The sequence below is a fragment of the Myotis brandtii genome, unplaced genomic scaffold (assembly GCF_000412655.1).
Source record: "Myotis brandtii unplaced genomic scaffold, ASM41265v1 scaffold915, whole genome shotgun sequence".
Lineage (NCBI taxonomy): Eukaryota > Metazoa > Chordata > Mammalia > Chiroptera > Vespertilionidae > Myotis > Myotis brandtii.
In genome coordinates, this window is record NW_005371769.1 from 1,545,597 (window position 1) to 1,564,347 (window position 18,751).

Genomic DNA, 18,751 nt, shown 5'->3' on the forward strand with positions numbered 1-18,751 from the left:
GGCTGTCCGCCGGCGCGGTGCGGTTTCCCTCCGGCCTCCGAGCGCCTTCTCAGGACCCTCGGCTCCATCATCCTGTCTCTAGATGCTCCTCCGTCGTCCTCGACCAGGGTGTGGTCTCCGGTGACCTCACCGGCCGCTCCCCGTCACATACCTGACCTTCACTCTGGCCGGAGCTCCCAGCGAGGGGGTCCGCGCGGGGTAGCGGACAGTGCAGGGTCCTGGGGTCAGCTCCCCGCCCCCGTGGGTCGTCAGACTTTACAGGACAGCCTGCCCGAGGTGGCCCGCTGGACACTACCCAGGTAACAGGTTTCCCAGGAGGGTGACTCAACGTGGAGACAGACACCTGGGTCCAGGTACAAGTCATGGAGCGTCCCATTAACGTCACGAACACTCACTTTTTAGAGTGACTTTTGAAGAACCAGTTTATTAATTACACCAAAAGCATAAACAATTTATACGCCAAACTCCACCAGCTGGAAAAACACACAATAAAGATGATCTCCAAAATAAAAGTCCTGTGCTCACAGATGAGTTTGACCTGTTCAATTAGAAATGAAGTAATGGCTAAAAATGTTTAAATGTAAATGAAAATGGTCTTCCATTTGTGCAATTCTGAGTGGGTGCCCAATATTCAAATATATACTAGTATATGCTGGCAAACTCAGGCCACTTGGGCTTCCCCGGAGGTCCTGGCGACCTTGCACACCCTGCCGTGATTCCCGATTCTCCGCACGAGTTCTAAGTACTTTCCACACCTGCGGTTCCAGAACAAACCCCAGTGGGCGCTGAGCTTTTGCACACCAATATGAATTTGTTGGCACTTCTGAAAATTGTGATCACTTTCCAAGTTTGAGACCTGCTGGGTGTCAGGGACAACAGGAGGCAGGACGAGCACCCATTTCCAAGTCTTCTGCTGCATCTCACTGACCTGTAGAAGTAGTCATAAAAAACAAAGCGCCACCCATCACACTGCACAAACAGTTCATCTTAGCCTAAGCTTTTGCAAACATTCATATCACAGAAGAGAAAGTATTACACAGCTAACGACAACGAATTTCCCTACAATGTCACATAAACACGGACAGCACATTAAATCGTTTGGGAACCGTTTTCCTGCCAATGGCCATTTGGGTATTTATAACATCATTCACAGGCCATGCAAAATTATCAACTTAAAAATTAGCCTGCTATATTTGGTCAAACATTTAATTAACTCATCCCTAATGCCTTGGCAGGGCCAGACCAAATGATTTCTTGGACTTTATACAGCCCTCGGGCCAGACGTTCCCCACCCCTGCATTAAATAAACATTCTGTTATTACTCCTTAAATATATTAACACCAAAAATCAAGTATAAATAAGGAAATAAATGTACAAACTATTTCACAAAGTGCTTTTTAAAATATATACACAACATTCAAGAAATTCTTAATGTAAGACATTTCAGATTGAAGTTTCAGGATAACTTTCAAGTGTCCTTTTCTTTAAAAAAAAGTGTTCATTAAAAAAAGCCAACCCTACACACATAAAAGGAATATTCCCAGGATGGCAAGAAATAAAAATAACCTAGTTTCACGGTTATCTAAAATGTTTAACATTTTCAATGGGAAATTTTAGTTCCTGATTGAGTCTACAAATTAGATCTATGACAACTGTCAGGAAAGAACAAAACAAATCAAGGGAGATGACATTGCTAATGTCTGTGTCATTTAGCAAATAAGAGCTCTCACCTCAGTCATTGAATATAGATATATATTTTTAAGCCCTTACCAGTGTTTAGGGTTTTTTAAAGCCAATACCAGTATACCTATAAAATAAACGCTTCTATCTTAGTATATCTGATGTATCAAGAATTCGATATTTTTTGTATTTTCTTGGTTGTTCTTGGAAATGTCAGCATTCATCCAAAGATGTTTTTAAAGGATTCACAGTAAAAGTAGATATTACCCAAGTAAATATTGACAACATGTCAGTATTACTTAGTGAAATGTAGGATTTTTCCTCTGACCAGACTTTTCCAAGTGAGCTGTCTATAGTGCTTGCCCAGAATTTAAATAGGATTTAAAGTCCTGGGAATGTAAAAATTATTCACATTTCTCTAAGTAAAAACTTTCCTTTTCACTAGGAACACCACAATACCCTCAGTAGGGTTCTTTTTAAAATTTAGTTGTAAATTTTAGATGTCCCTAAAACAGCGGTTCTCAACCTGTGGGTCACGACCCCTTTGGCGGTCGAACAATCCTTTCACAGGGGTCGCCTAAGACCATCCTGCATATCAGATATTTACATTACGATTCATAACAGTAGCAACGTTACAGTTATGAAGTAGCAACGAAAATAATTTTATGGTTGGGTCACAACATGAGGAACTGTATTTAAAGGGTCAGAAGGTTGAGAACCACTGCCCTAAAAGAAAAGCAACGCTTGCTTGGAGATCTGAACAAGCAGGTCGTGGAAGAAATAACATAAAACGAACAACTTGCCAACTGTGTGGAAAGTTTGGTGTCACTATTTTAAGCTATAAATTTAGAATGGGGCACATTTACTATTCAAACCCCCAAAATGACCATCAGGTAAACATGGGCCGGAGCCCAAGCCCTGTCAGAGCACCTCCTCTCTGCGCGTTGGCGCTGCCTCCTGGGGTTGGGCTAAAGGTGGCTGCCTTCGTGGACTCATATCTGCAACAGTCATTGATCTCGCTTTACTTTTTAAAAGGAGAGCATGTAACTTTTTGGATAGATGGAATCAGCGAGAGAGGTAATGAGCTCCGGGAGGTCCTGGGCAGTTCGCAGCCTCTCCACATGAAACATATGTAGTCTTTAACAGAAACAGACCCAAAACACAGACAAAGCCCCGCCCCACCGAGGCCCGGGAAGAGGCTGCGCCCAGGGCTGCGTGAGCAGGTCCAGCTGCGGGGTCACCACTGAGACAGGTTTACAACCCACCTTACCCTGCGTGAGGAGAGCTGGACCTAAGGTCTGTTTATACGATACACTGACTATGGCATCTTGTAGATTCCCATCGCTGGGCACAGAATACTCTGATGGCAAGAGGACCCTAAAGCTAGCTAGAAACATCGACGTCTCCATTCACCATGTGGACATGATACTATACACAGCACCAGGTACGTCACACCATCAGCGCGCAGTCCCAAGCCTCCGGCACACTCGGCGTCATACCCAGCATGAAATGTGCACACTTCACATGCGACACGTGTGGGGCGAGGGGGAACCGACGGGCCACAGTTTGTCAGAACCGCCACAGGTCGGTCCACGCCGGCGGACACACCACTACAAGGCTCCACCAAGAACGCTGTCCCTTACTGCTGGTAATTTCCATACTGGCCCTGCAAGAGACCAGGGCAGAGATTATACCCAGACACAAGTAGAAGCCCCCACCCCGGCTAATGTGCGGGATGAGACAAGGAAGGTGTGACAGGCAAACAAGCGGACAGGGCAGTCACTGGCTTTCCCAGGAGAGAGGGCCCCTCTGGTGGTCTGAGCCAGCCCTTGGCCCCCTAGGACCTCTTCCTAGCACTCTCTGCCCGGCTCCATCCTGGCCCCCAAGCAGCATCCAGCTCTGTGGGACGAGACCCAAGCTCTAAAAGTGTGGCCATCAGTGTCTAGTTGCCGTGACCCCGGCATGCAGAGGGGAGGGCACACGTGAGCCTCTGCGGCAGGAGAGAATGCCAGACTCCAAGTAAGTTGACGATGCACAAAACCAGCTGTCTGACCAGGGTGAGCTGCACATCCAGGTAATTTTTAAAACCTTACCGGGTCAGAGAATAACACCCTGGAAGACGGCTGGTTCACCTCACTATTCGTGACCACAGAAGAACCTGTTATGTTTTGACAGACACGCAGACCTACGTGTGGGGAAACATCTAGAAAGCTTGCCTGCTCGTAGCCGTACGGCCGCTGCTGCTGCGCGGACGGGCCGGTCTGTGACGTCCTGTAGCTCCCGTACTGTTGGCCTTGTCCTTGCTGGTAGCTGGAATACTGTGAGGGGGCTCCCTGGGCCGGCCCTGGGAACACAGCAGCCGTGAGGCCACCCCACCACGCCCGGTCCCCTGGAAAGCTCCAGACAGCAGACCCAGGTCTCCTGGGCAAATCTGCGTAGCGAGCGCGCTCAGCAGGCCGAGCTGCTGTCCAGTACCCCGCCTGCTGCCCCAAGAGCTTCACGTCATGGTGGTCACCGTGGCCCATGTGAGTTCACAGCAACCAGTGAACACACATGCAAAAGGCAGTGGAAACTAAGCTCTGGGGAGAATTCAGAGAGGCTGGGGGAGGACAGCATCGTGGTCCCAGAAATAAGCAAGTGCTCAGAACACAAAGGACAGGGCACAGCAGCCAACGCTGGGACGACGTGAACAACAAAATAAACAAGCCCTGAATGACAGCCCAACGTGTGAGACTAACATCCACGCCACCTCATACAAATAATGACTTCTTTCTGTTTTGCTGATTTTTATCTGGCTTTTCTATTTCTATATTTGGGGCGGGGGGGGGTTGCTTTCCCTTTAAAGGAATTTAGAGATTTAGTTTGTTATATTTCTCTCATTCTCTTTCTTATGAATACAGGCATTTACATGGCAGCATTTCATATATTATGAAATTCTTTATATTTTCATTGTAAAATATTCTGTAATTTTTGTATAGCATTTCTTCCCTGACCCCCGGGTGTAACTTAAGAGAATTTTTAACATTCTTCATTGTTGTTTATTATTTAGTTACATTCTTGCTATATGTGTGTGTGTGTGTGTATGAATACTTTTTTTAAAAATTAATTTTAGAGAGGAAGGGAGAGGGAGAGAGATAGAAACATCAATGATGAGAATCATCGATCGGCTGCCTCCTGCACTGGGGATCGAGTCCAGAACCCAGGCATGTGCCCTGACAGGGAATCGAACCAGTGACCTCTTGGTTCCTGGATCGATGCTCAAACAACTGAGCCATTCCAGCCAGGCCTTGTTACATAGTTTTAGTGTTACTTCATTGTAGTCTGAAAATGTGCTACGTAGAATTCTTTATATTTACAAATTCACTTTTTTGCATTTTCTCCATGTGACTGATTTTTGTGACATTTCTGTATTAACTAAAAATAAAGTGCCCCTGGGGGCTGACCACGAAGTCGTCTTTGTATAAATGGTGATTAATGACTCAGTGGAGGAGGAGATAGGCCTTCCCCACAGGATTCTAAACAATCCATGTAGACCCCCTAGAGCAGAGGTCCTCAAACTACGGCCCGTGGGCCACATGCAAATACAAATATTGTATTTGTTCCCGTTTTTTTTTTTACTTCAAAGTAAGATATGTGCAGTGTGCATAGGAATTTGTTCATAGTTTTTTTTTAAACTATAGTCCGGCCCTCCAATGGTCTGAGGGACAGTGAACTGGCCCCCTGTTTAAAAAGTTTGAGGACCCCTGCCCTAGAGTGTGGTCTGCACTCGGGGACTCCCTCCCAAATATTACAGAAGGGGAAGGAGCAGCTGTAACTGGACAGATGCCCCCTGACCCAGTGACCGAGATCAGCATCGGAGGCGTCATGCTGACAGGAGGTGACAAGGGCACCTCACCTCTGTGGTCTTTCCAAAGCCCACAGCCCAGTCTCATCCCAAGGAAAGAGGAGAGCCTGCTGGGCCCAGCTGGCTGGGGCATCGTCCCGCACACCAAGAACAGGTTGCGGGCGTGGGTTCCGGTCAGGGCACACACCTTGGTTTCGTGTTCGATTACCGGTCAGGGCGAGTATAGGAGGCCATCAATTGATGTTTCTCTCTCATATCAATGTTTCTCTCTCTCTCCCCCTTCTTCTTTCTAAAATCAAAAAAACATATCCACGGGTGAGGATTTAAAAAAAAACACAAAAAACAAAGAGAAAGTCAGAGCAACTGTCGGAGCCCAGAGGAGCGTAAGGAGCCCAGAGGGTCCCGGGCAGAAAAGGACATTCAGGGAAAACTAGTGAGGTCTGAATCCCCTGTGGGTTTGGACCGCAGTGCTGGACCGACATCGGCCTCTTAGTGTGACAGTCGCATGACAACAGGACTCTCCTCTCCTCGCAGCTTTCCCACAACACACCCTAAACCACCCCGTCAAAGTGCAGGAGGCGTGTGCCGGGCAGCACTGCTGTGTGCTGCACGGGCAGTGCCCTCTTACCGTAGCCTGGCTGCTGGCCCGGGTAGCTCTGCTGGTTGGGGTACTGCTGCTGGTACCCCGCCTGCTGCTGGGCTGTGCCCTGCTGGTACCCCGCCTGCTGCTGGCTGTACTGCGAGTTCCCTGCAGAGTGGAGGAGACGCAGGTGATGTCTGCTGTTTGCCAGGGGCTGTCTAGGAACCTCACTTTCCCCACTTCTGACTTCCAGAGCAGGAAGCTGGCACTTGACACTGAGGCCACGCCATCCTGGGAGCTGACGGCTTCTCCTCTCTCAGGAGTGAGGGCAGCTGGCACCCACCCGAAAACCAACTGCGAGTATTTGCCCCCAAATCCACGCCTGGAGCGTCACTTGGTGGCTTGAAGGCAGTGGGTGTCTGCAGCAGGGGTGGGCAGGCGCTACAGCTCGGCCGGCAGATTCCCTAGCTGTCTACCTCTTGGATCACCCTGGTGCCAGGGCCTCCGGAGCCTGGCTTCCTGGTTCCCTGACCCTCCACACCGCTTTCCTGACCTGTGGTCCATCTCTAGGAGCATAAGAGTGGGTGGTCTGGGGTGAAGGGTGCGGAGATCTGAACGCCCTGCCGCCACCCAGGACCTGTTCCTGCACGTAGAACCCTGTGAAACCCACTAACCCACAAGCTGGCCTCGTCTGCCTCCTCCTTTGGTCTCTTGGCAAAGTCGGCATTTGGGGGCCGCTCTGCACACACAGCTTGTCACAGAGCAGAGTCTGGATGCCTGCCTCCGTGTGGCCAGCCCTCCTGCTTCATGACCGCACTAGGTGTGCGGGACCCAGGCTCCGCCTGCCCTCCCACTTCCAGAAGTCGACGCGGCCCCACAGAGCTCTGGCCCTGCTCTAAGCGTGCCCGGTGCCTGCGAACCAGCATCTCAGTGGGGACACACCACCCTCCCGCGTGGCACTGTGCTTACCGCCCTCATAGTAGTGCTGCGTGGACTCCTCGAAGGACCGGTCATAGCTCTGCTCCGAGTAGGATGACTGCTGATAGGCATAATCGCTGTGCCCTGCAAGCAGACGATGGCTGGCAGTCAGGGACCTAACCACTAGACACAGGGGCGGGGGCAGCCCGAGTCAGGCGGGCAGTGCCATGGGGTCGGGCAGTGGCCAGAGCCGGGCACGATCAGTTCCTCACAGATGGAGCCCATGAAGGAGCCCACCATGGTCCCTGTAAGTAGAACGCAGATGGCCACACGGCCCTCAGTGCCCCGAGTACTGACTACATTCAGTCTTGACACGCGGCAGGCATCATGGCTGTTGGCTGCCAACGCTGCTGCATGGCTGCCATCCGCCGTCTGCTCTGGGGGATCCCATCTGGGGTGCTGTGCCCTGCAGAGACCTTCACGCTATGTGGCGGGCCTGGCTAGCCCCGTGCTCGTCTCCGCTACCCCAACCTGATCCTGCTGGCTTGCTGTCTGGGAGTCCTCCCCAGCCATCCCCTCCGACCACCATAAATGCCACCTGCCAAACCTGGGACTACTAAAGGTGACTGAGAGGGGACAACGAAGGGAAAATCCTCGGCGGGAATACGACTGATCAGCGGGGAGCCAAGTGTCATAAGACCGTCACCTTCCTGGAGGCGTTTCACAGGCCGCTGCGTCCCTCCCCTCAAGTAGCCACAGCTACCTGCTCAGTGTCCCACAGCTGGGCCTGCGTCACTGCCTCTGGGGAAGAGAGATGAGCAGCCCAAGGAGGCGAGTGGCCGCGGCAGGTGCCAGTCACTCAGGCACAGGGACTGGGATGCTGGGTGGGCGGGCGTGAAGGGTGGGTGTGGCGAGAGGCGTTTCGGGGGCTCACCGTCAGCGTAGTACTGCTGGCTGAGCGGCTCCGAGGCCGCCTGGCCGTGGCCGTACTGCTCGCCCCCGTAGTACTCCTCCTGGCCCAGGTACTGCTGGGACGAGCCTGCAGGTGGGTGGGCTGTGGGTGAACTTGGGGCCTCAGCCCCACGAACACCTCCTCGACGGGCCACAAATCGAGATGCCCCACCACACCACCCCCGGGGATACCGCGGCACTGCCCTGCACCGAGCCCTCTACACCTGACTGTCGCTTAGACATAGCTGCCCACCCCACTGCAGCCACACAGCCACCTGTGACCCCACTGAGCACTCCAGCCTCGTCCGCCCCCTGTGAAGACACTGGCTTTCAAACTTCAATGTTTCGTGGCCCCACTGGGCTCCAACCCGCAGCGTCCTCCTTGTGCAATACCAAAAAACGCGTGGTCTCTCTCTCACTCACACACACACACACACACACACACACACACACACACCCCGTCCTCCCAGCCCTGGAAGGGAGCACATGGACTGCAGGCGCATGGCGGTACCTTGCTGGGAGGGCCGGTAAGGCGCCATGGGCCGCTGCCCCATCATGCTGCTCCCCTGCCCGCTCTGGCCCATCATGGCGATGGGCTGGCCCTGGTAGTGCTGGCTCCCGCCCTGCGCCGAGTTGTAGTGGGACGAGGCAGCCTGCTGATGCATCATGGACACTGGGCGACACGACAGACCCGAATAACCCCGAGAAGTTCCCAGGGCGGCACCTCACCCCCTGGCTCAGGCCCAAAGGTGCCCTTCTCCCAGGCAAGCTTTCCCTGTATCCCCGGGCTCCCCCTAGAGATGGTCTCCTCCCTTCCCTGTCACACTTCCTACCAGCGAACCTCGGCACCAACTCTCACCATGGTGACACTCAGAAGACGCCACAGGCTCCCAGGCCACCTGCCCTGCTCATGTCACCCTGCTCAGAGCTCTCACTCAGCAACACCCAACACGACGAATGTGAGCCATGTCAAGAGTGAAAAGAGCTCTAGCTGGTGTGGCTCAGTGAATAGAGAGTTGGCCTGCAGACTGAAGGGTCCTGGGATCGATTCTGGTCGAGGGCACGAACTTCAGTTGCTGGCTCCTCCCCGGCCAGGGCCCTGGTCGGAGTGCATGTGGGAGGCAACCAATCTATATTGGTTCTCTGCCCCACTATGCCTCCCCTCACCCAAGTGACCCCAGTCCTGTCCTCACATATATGTTTCTCTCTGTCTTTCCCTCTCTCTTCCACTCTCTCTAAAAATCAATGGAAAAATATCCTCAGGTGAGGATTAAAAAAAAAAAATGAAAAGAGCCCTAACTAACTGGTGTTGCTCACTTGTTAGAGCACTGGCCAGTGGACCAAAGGGTCGCAGGTTCAATTCCCGGTCAAGGGCATGTCCCTGGGTTACAGGTTTGATCCCCAGCCCGTGTCAGGGGCCCGTGTGGGAGGCAACCAATCAATGTGTCTTTCACATTGCTGTCTACCTCCGTTCCACTCTCTCTAAAAATCAATGGAAAAATATCCTCAGGTGAGGATTAAAAAAAAAAAATGAAAAGAGCCCTAACTAACTGGTGTTGCTCACTTGTTAGAGCACTGGCCAGTGGACCAAAGGGTCGCAGGTTCAATTCCCGGTCAAGGGCATGTCCCTGGGTTACAGGTTTGATCCCCAGCCCGTGTCAGGGGCCCGTGTGGGAGGCAACCAATCAATGTGTCTTTCACATTGCTGTCTACCTCCGTTCCACTCTCTCTAAAAATCAATGGAAAAAATATTCTTGTGCGAGAATTAACAAAAAAAAAAGAATGAAAAAAACACAGATGAAATATGTCTTAGTAATAGACTTTATCTGACTTAATAGGTACAAAATATGATAATTTCCAGTATGTAATTACTACTAACACATTGAATACGCCTCACACCCCCTTTTCTGGACTGAGCTCTGAAACCCACTGTCTGATACTCATGGGACACCTCAGTTTGGACCTGATGTTCCCTGAGTACTCAGCACCCCAAGGCCACCATGGACAGCCCAGCTCTGGGGGCCCCGCTAGGGAGAGCGCCCAGGCCCCCTGGCCACCCCTTTGCCCTCGTAGTTCTCTGCCCCACTATGCCTTCCCTCCACCCAAGTGAGCCGAGTCCTGTCCTCTCAGCAGAACCCAGGCACCCTCTGCAGAGCCTTCCTGGGTGCCGTGGGGAGCAGACTCGGCCCCCTAAAGCCGGGCACTGCCTGACCAACCCCTGGCCCTGGGGAGCTCTAGGGGGGCAGCCCTCGGGACCCCTCCCCTCCTTAGCACTAGCCCGTGCCCAGCAGGGCAGCCCGTGTGTGACCTGAACACTTTGGAGGGACCCAGGGACAGGTGTGCACGTGGGCTGGGCCGGGCGGGGTGTTACCTGGGTTGGACTGCATGTTGATGTTGGCCCGTGACACGTAGTTGCTGATGGCACCTTGGCCCTGCAGGGGCACACTCTGCGAGGAGGGTCCTGAGTGGCTGTAGCCGGGCCCCGAGCCGTGGCCGCTGCCGGACATGCTCATGGAGGTTGTGGGCAGCGTGCTCTGTGCCGTCTGCTGCAGGGTCACGTGGTTTGGACCTGCCAGGAGAGACGGTGAGGACGCCTTCAGCCCATCTAAAGCCACCTGTGACGGCAGGCCGGGCTCTCTGCCCGACACCCCGTTCCTCGGGTAGATGCGCTGTGCCGTCACTAATAGGCCCCAGTGGCCAGCAACAGTTCTGCTGCAGACAGGAGCACTTCCATTCTCGTCAGGGAACCCACGGAATCTACGCTGTGAGTCGAAGTGGCCCTAACCTCAGGTGCAAATCACAGCAGGAGAACTGGAACGAGGTGTCATTCTCTGCGTGTCACCCCGGGCCCCTGCACCTGGCACTGCAGCTGGCCCGCAGCCAGGAACTCTGGAGAGAGGGGTCTCCTTCGCGCTGTCCTGTGTGGCTACCTGGGAGCCTGCATTGGTGACACTGTTGCAAGAACCAACCGCAAACCCAAACCCCAAACCAGGGTGCTCACCATTGCCGATCTGGCCCTGCATGAGGGAGGCGGGGGGCAGGCCAGTGCTGATGGCATCACTGAGGCTGCCCTGGGAGTGCAGGCCCTGGCTGGCGCCGCTCTGGGACAGCGCTCCGGGGCCCAGGTTCATGTTCTGGGTGGGCGGCTGTGGGCAACAGGAGGTTATGGGGAGGAAGGTCAGTTCTGATAATGACCACCAACCAACAGCCACTGCAGGGACTTGTCCAGCTGACTTCCCTTATAATGGGAGGACCTGCCCCTTCTCACTCGCTGTTGGTGACCTTGGCTATGCCAGGTAAGACCTCAGACCTCTGCTCCCTCGCTGGCGGTCTGAGGCAGTGCCTGACTGTGCCGGGCAGGATGGGAGCCGCCCCCGCCCCCTTGGCACTCACGGCGGGCAGCAGGGACTGCATGTTCTGGTTGGAGTCCGCGATCGTGGCCAGGTAGACCAGGTTCCGGTGCAAGATCTGCTGGTACCTGCATGCGAGGGGCGTGTGGTAAGCAGGGGAGCCCACAGGCCAACCCAAAGCAAAGTTCACCCAGGACAGCTTGCCCTGCATCCCGCCCGGGGACACTGACTCCACAGGACACCTGGGGACAGGGCAAGCAGCAGAGTGCTCTGCAGTCCCAGATGGGCCAGGTGGGGAGTGGGTGCCCGTCCAACGACAAAATGCTGCAAAAACCTCAAGGTGGTGGCCAAGGGGGACGTGCCACTGGCTTCTTCAGAGACGGGGTGCAGGCAAGCCCTCGCAGATGCCCCTAGCTAATGCGATCCTCTATGCCCGAGGAGGTGCTGGGAGGGATGCCCAGGGGTGTGACGGCCACTCACACACGTCTCCCTCCAGGTAGCTCTGATGCCCAGCCTATGCACCTACTCTGTGTCTGGCCCTGGAGGTCTTACCTGGATGGAGCCCACTTTCCCCCGGTGTGTTCTCCAGCTGCTCACAGAGGTGCCAGCAATGTCTGGCCGGGGCCTCCCCAGCGGCCCTCTCTCCTCCCACACTTCCATTTCCCTTCAAATGTCCCATACCTCTCTGGGGAGCAACCTGGGGGACAATGCGGTCACCCTCAAGGGGTGATGCTCAGTGGCTTAGGTGACCTCCACAGCCCAATGCGCCCAGGCCACTCAACACCCCCAATGGAGGCCTTTCCAGCGCTGGGCAGAGCCTGTACCACCTGATAGCTGAGCTGGGGGAGGGGTCACTCACTGGGCACACTCGGCCGTCTTGCCCTTGCTCTGATGGTCCAGGATGCACTGTATCAGGTGGTGGTTCTCATCCAGCATCTGAGGGAGAAGCAGACGTGAGCGCAGGACGTGGGTGCATCTACAGTGCCTGCTGGAGGTTAGGGGGTGAGGGCTCAGTTGCTGACTAGATGTGACAATACCTGCTGTCAGCATTCTGTGTACACATTGCCACTCACGTGTATAACCTCAGCCAGCAGGGCTGAGCCCTTTCCACAGCCTCATGCTAAGCACACAGCCCCCACCTCCCCAGGGGCAGGTCCCAAGTTCTCTCGTCACCTGCAGATGGGATTCCAGTCCCCAGGACGCCCCCCATCTTGGGCCCCAGAGCATGGCGTATCTGTCCAGCTAGGGTGTGTTAAAAATCCACACCAGGGACTGGGGACCCTAAGATCTGTCTGGAGGGTGTGAAGTCCACACATGCCAGCCACACAGCCGTCCCTCCCAGGGGAGGCAGCTCGTATCCCCACAGAGCATCACAAAGACCTACAAGAGCCACCTCTTCAGGACGGCCACTGGGGACAGCAGCTGGGAGACCCAGGAGGAGGTGATGGAAGGAGCTGGAGAGGGAGGATGGCCTAATGGGAGGGTAGGAGGAGAGGGCTGTGTGGCAGGTACTGGCAGGTGCAATGTCCGGTGAGCACACAGGACGGCCAGCGGGCGGACCCAGGGCACCATTCTCTGCCTGGATGTGAAGAGATGGAGAAGCACACGGCTCATTCACGGCTGTCCATGCAGGAACCTCCCTGCTTGGGAGGGAGCAGCATAACAGCCCACAGCAAGCCACTTCCAATAGAAAGGCCTTTGTCCAGAGACTACCGCCAAAGGAAAAGCCTTTTGTTTCCACCAGGTTGTGCCCAGTCATCTGGTCCCAGTGGTTCCTCCAGACAGGCTCAGCTCTGCTGGCCCCTGAACGGTAAGGCCCTGCAGCGAGGGGGCAGAGGGGCCCACCTACCTGCCACTGCGCTGGCGCCCCAGCACAGGGTCCCAGCGCCACTCCCTCACTGTGCAACATGGCCACCTAACTGGTCTCTGATAGTGGACCCTACTCCTATGGAGCCTTGGGCCCAAACTGCCCCTGGAGAAGAGATAGGGGCTGGGCCCCACCACGCTCAGGGCCACGGTCAGCTGCCCTCTCTGCCCCTCAGCCTCCAAGTCCTCAGGGTTGGTTCCTCTTGCTTTAATTTCTTAAAAAATATTTTTTTATTGATTTCAGAAAGGAAAGGAGAGGGAGAGAGAGAAACATCAATGATGAGAATCACTGGTTGACTGCCTCATGCACGCCCCTCACTGGACATGCAACCTGGGCATGTGCCCTGACCGGGAATGAAACCGTGGCCTCCTGATTCATAGATCGATACTTAACCACTGAGCCACGCCAGGCAGGCTGATTTTTATTCACATTACAACTTCCTCCTCCCCTGGCTTTCCCACTATGTCCCCACTGTGGAGGTGGTACCCCAAGTACATCAATTCTCACGTTGACCCAGCAGCCAGCCAACATGGGGAGCCACCAGGGGGCGCTGTGAGCCCAGAGCTGCCTGCCACGCTCACCTGGGGACAGGTGAAGGGTGCTCAAACAACAGGAAAAGGCATTCTGGTCATTAACACATTATGACTCTTTTCTCCAGATCAGTTAACAAAAGGAAACAACTGGAACAGAGCTTCCTTTCCCTGGAAGGCTCCACGCCTCCAGGCAAGAATTCTCTCCCAAGGACACACAGTGCGTTAAGTACTGAAACCTTTTCTGCACCCATGTTCACTTCGGGTGTGGGGGGAGCTAAATGGGCGATGCTAGAAAGCCTGCAGTTATGGAAGAACCTGTAAGATGTTAAGCAGCATTATAAACGATTTTTGTAGTCTTTAAAGGCATGAGAAAATGTTACAAAATCTGTCAGCATGAGAAAATGTTACAAAATACTAAGAGACAGAGAGAGAGAGAGCGAGAGAAACAAAGAAAGAAGTAGGACACAGAATATTGTCTCAGCTAAGTTAAAAACACTCAGGAAGCCCTAGCCCATTTGGCTTAGTGGATAGAGCATCGGCCGGCCGACCAAAGGGGCCCGGCAGGCTCCTCCCTGGCCCGGGCCCTGGATGGGGTGCATGCAGGAGGCAACCAATCGATGTGCTTCTTTCACATCGATGTTTCTCTCTGTCTTTCCCTCTCTCTCTTTAAAATAAAAAAGAAAGAAAGAAAAAAAATCAATGGAAAAATATCCTCGGGTGAGGATTAACAAAAATAAAACAAACAAATAAAAAAACACTCAGGAAAAAAGTCCAGAACATGTTGGTGAAAGGGCCAAGTCGGTGATTGCTGCAGCGCAACCCCTCGGCCCACCCCAGTGAGTTAGGGACAGAAAAGGCAAACACTCATAGGGACGAAGGGGACAGGGCTGAGACAGCTGAGCCATCAGCAGGATTCTAGAAGCAAATGGACTGGTGATAACTGGATCAGCAGACCCCAGGTGCTGCAAGTGACACTGCGCCACCCAGGGAGCCCACACTGGGGAACGCAGCAGGCTGAGGAGGCTGAGATCCCTGGACCTTCCCCACTGCTCACCTGGCAGGAAATGGGCAGGGAGGGCTCGGGAGGGAGGGGGAAGGTGTCTCCAGGGAAATGAGGGCCGGGGAAGGAAGACAGGATAGAGGGCAGCACAGCATAGCCTCCTGAGCTCTGTGCACCACGTGAGGACAGTGGGAGAAGGCGCCACCAAGAATCAAACCTTAGGCACCGCAACCTTGGACTTCCAGCCACGGCAACTGAGAAAGAAATGCCTGCTGTTTAAGTGCCCCGTCTATAGCAGCTGGAGCCAGCGAAGACAGAGCCTAGAACTAAAAACATCTAAAAAGCGCCACTTGGTTTAGCGATGAGAAGGGCAAGAGGGTGTTGCTGGGAAGTGGAAAGACAGCAAGAGGCGGATCACTCCGGACTTTTAACAACCGCAGCACTGTGACTCTTCACGTGCAGGCGTGATATAGATCCGCACAGAATCTACCCTGGAAACAAGAAGTGAGGAGGGAAACCCTGGCTCTCGCCAGGCCACTACCCACCTAAGGGGGTCCATCCCCACCCTCCCAGGGCGGGCCCAAGGACAGGAGTGAGGGGACGGTGCCCCCTCCCATCCCTGGGGAGAAAGCACTTTCAGTGACAACTGCCTAAAATGATCAATTAGCCAAGTGAAGGGAGGCTCGGAGTCCCCAAGCCATTTGTAGCCATGGGGACAGCTCTAATTTTTGAAAATAGCCAATGTACCTTCCTTACCGAATTAGCCCACATTCTGGAAGGCAACAAGTTTCACATCTAACAGAGCCCAGAGAGCCCGCTCCCCACCCCGACCCCCGACACGGACAACGGAGCAGGACTGGCCTGGTTTTGACGTCTTCCTGGCTCTCAGACCTTGGGCATGGCACCTGCCCTCGCTGGTCTCACTTTCCTATTCCCAACCCACATGGCAAACACCCAGATGCCCACCTGCCTATCAGCTCTGTCCTGTTCCCATGGAACTGTCTCCCCTGCACAAGGTGCTGGCACAGAAGGACAAGACTGCAGAGAAAACCAATACAAACAGTAACAATGAAACTTAAATTGATTGATTGATTGATTGATTTCAGAGAGGGGAGAGAGGGAGTGAGAGATAGAAACATTAATGATGAGAGACAATCATTGATTGGCTGCCTCCTGCACGCCCCACACTGGGGATAGAGCCACAACCTGGGCATGTGCAGTGACCGGGAATCGAACCCTGGCCTCCTGGTTCACAGGTAAATGCTCAACCACTGACCTACAGCGGCTGGGTGAAAATTAAATTTATTAAGCAACTACCTGTGCCAAGGAGCAAGGAGGCACCTGCATGCCAGCCAAGGCCTTGTGCCCAGGGGCCCCTCCAAGGAACCCAAACCCAGCCTTGCAGTCCAGGGAGATGGCTAGTGGTGTCGGGAGCACAGCACTGGACAGCAGGGGCTCCCTGGTCCCGAACCAGTGGAGAGCTGCGAAGGGCAGGTCCTGGCCTGCATGCCACTGGACTTTGCTGGGACACTGCCCATCTCCACCTCAGGGTCCCCTATGGCTCTCACCAAAGCGCAGTTCCACCTGCATCTCACGCTGCATCAAACTGTCTTTGGTCACCACAGGCTACACCACCTTAACCCCCGCCCTGGCTCCCCAGATCAGCAGGCACTCCCTGCCCCTCTAATTTGCATCTCATGCCTGCTCCACGCAGACCATGGGCAGGACCACCTGCACCTCCCTGGATCTTCCAGACCCTGCCACCTCTGCTCCCCAGTTCTTCTGTCTGGAACACCCCTCCTCCACACAGCCTCTGTATTGCATTGAATTGTGATCCTCAGAATAGGTTGGATCTTAACCCCTGGGACCAGTAAATGTGACTTTCCTTGGAGACAGGGTCTTTGCAAACGTAGTGGAGTTCAGATAAATGAGGTCAGTCCAGATTCAGGTGGGTCCTAAATCCTATGACAAGTGTCCTTATGAGAAGAGGGAAATTTGGACCCTTAGACACACAGAGAGGAGAGGCCACATGAGACAAAGACAGAGATGGGGTGATGCGTCCACACACCACGGAGCTTGGAGGACTGCCAGGAACCACCAGAAGCTCAGAGGAAAGCAAGGGACCGATCCTCCCCCAGAGCCCCAAACAGGAACCAACCCTGACTTCTAGCCTCCAGAACTGAGAAAATGTTTCCTGTTTTAAACCACCCCGTCTGTGGTAACCTGTTATGGCAGCCAAAAGAAACAAATACATCTACCTATCCCAAACACTTCGACTGACATACCCAGTGTCATGGACGCTCTAGTATGTACTGGGCACTGACAGGCTGGGACTTTGCAAATAATTCAGTGACATGCAAACGTGGAAGCCCAAACAATGTGTCAAAATTCAGCACATGACTGCCAAAGGAGCATGAGGGAGGGGACATTTGAGTGGGGCCTTGAAGGTTGAGTAGGAGTTTGCCTGGCAGAATCCTATGCAAATATGCTCTAAGGACAAGCTGTATAGTTCCTGCTCCCTCACTACCAAGCAGCTTCTGAAAAACCCTGGCTTTTCTCAATGCTCTGAGCATGAGCACACGCTGTGGACACAGCTCATGTGAGTGTGGGTCACACACCTCTCGTGGCCTTCTCAAACTGCAAGTAAAAGACCCCTGGGTACATAAATTCACTGTCAAAACACCAAGGTGAGTATACAGATGGCTGGCTCAATCAGGTCAAATCAGATGACAACTTAAATTGAAGACCCATTTCCAATGAGCAACAGTTTCCTTCTTTCTGATCTGATGTTCGGGAGCAGGGCTTTTGCCTGGAAAATTTGGGGAGCTTTACTAAGAAGAGAGTGCAAAGTGCCAATAACTGGATGAATATTGAAGGCGAAAGTTGGCGTCTCTGCTCATCACACTTAAGGTCCAAGAGCCAGAGTGCCCGGAGGCCCTAGTGATTGCCGGTGTCTCTGAGCAAGCACTTGACGCTGCACCACGTGTTCCCACATCAGGTGTTATGGCTGGGCAAACCCTGGAGCCACTGTCTGGGTTCAACTCCTGGATCCATCACTAACCATCAGGCACTTAGCTTCCCTCTGCCTCAGTTTCCATATCTATAAAGTGAGAATGACAGTAACTACCACAAGGAATTAAATGAGTTAATATCTGCAAAGCCTTAGAGCAGTGCCTGGTATCAGTAAGCACCACCTAAGTGCGTAATAAACAAAAATGCCAGACTTTTAAGTCTGTATTTCTGCTGCTTTTCAACTAGCTTTTCCTGGTTAGAGTTTACTGAGACTCATCTCAGTAAACTGAGATGTTTACTGAGCCAAGCAGAGGGGTTCCTACACAGACAAGGTTCACAGATCCTGGCATCATCAAGAAGAGGGGCAGGGCACTGGGGTGAATGCCCTCAGGGAAAGAAAGGCTCCTGGGAACCAAGGAATACTGCTGTTAACCCCATGAAGTCCAAGCTTAGAAAGAAATAAGCAAAGCTACCAAAAACGTTGGAGAAACAGCAGAAAATACTAAATCTGGACTTCAAAATGTAAGGGTTTTGTTACAGGTGCCCCCAACTCCATGTAAACGTTATCTCTAGAAGATCACAAAGCGAATCTGTAAAGTTGCTGTTAGGTAAGGATGCTGGCCCCGGCGCCAGGCTGAGACACACTCTGACACGCGCATAAGGGCAGCAAAGCTTGGCCAGCAGGTCCACCCCGAGGGGTCCTGCACTCCTCAAAGGGCCGCGGATGAGCCTGAAGGGGAATGGCATCGCAAACTCGGGACGTGCCCCTTTGTGCTTCGGAGTGCCAGCACCTGATTGAGAGGTGAGTGTGGCCAGCTGTTGGGCCACCTCCACTCGCCAAGCTGGCCCCTGGGGCCAGGGGCCGCCCGCGGGGTTGCGCCACAGCCTTAGCCAGTCAGACGGAAACCCCTCCGCGCTTGGTGTGGCCCGGCGATTCCTGGCTTAGCCCACTACCCCCAACCCGCCGACACCATTTCGAGGGCGCCGGCCCAGCCGCCCTACGCCCCTGTCCTAGG

General features: G+C 53.7%; 1 protein-coding gene across 2 annotated transcripts; it reads right to left on the minus strand.

Annotated features, from left to right (window-relative positions):
• Nucleotides 1-2,896: 2,896 nt before the first annotated feature.
• On the minus strand, nucleotides 2,897-13,392 carry SS18L1 (synovial sarcoma translocation gene on chromosome 18-like 1). 2 transcript variants are annotated; one of them, XM_005885590.2, is made up of 11 exons: nucleotides 12,708-13,098; nucleotides 12,183-12,259; nucleotides 11,367-11,451; nucleotides 10,975-11,119; nucleotides 10,345-10,542; nucleotides 8,485-8,646; nucleotides 7,957-8,061; nucleotides 7,074-7,166; nucleotides 6,153-6,272; nucleotides 3,897-4,024; nucleotides 2,897-3,346 (listed from the first exon to the last, which is right to left on the minus strand). In XM_005885590.2, exons 1-11 carry the CDS (start codon nucleotides 13,080-13,082, stop codon nucleotides 3,320-3,322), a joined length of 1,515 nt encoding a protein of 504 aa, XP_005885652.2. In that variant the 5' UTR covers nucleotides 13,083-13,098; the 3' UTR covers nucleotides 2,897-3,319. The 2 variants fall into 2 exon arrangements, with proteins under 2 accessions (XP_005885652.2, XP_014388304.1); XM_014532818.1 differs by having other exon boundaries at nucleotides 3,283-3,346; nucleotides 12,717-13,392.
• Between the last annotated feature and the right edge of the window lie 5,359 nt (nucleotides 13,393-18,751).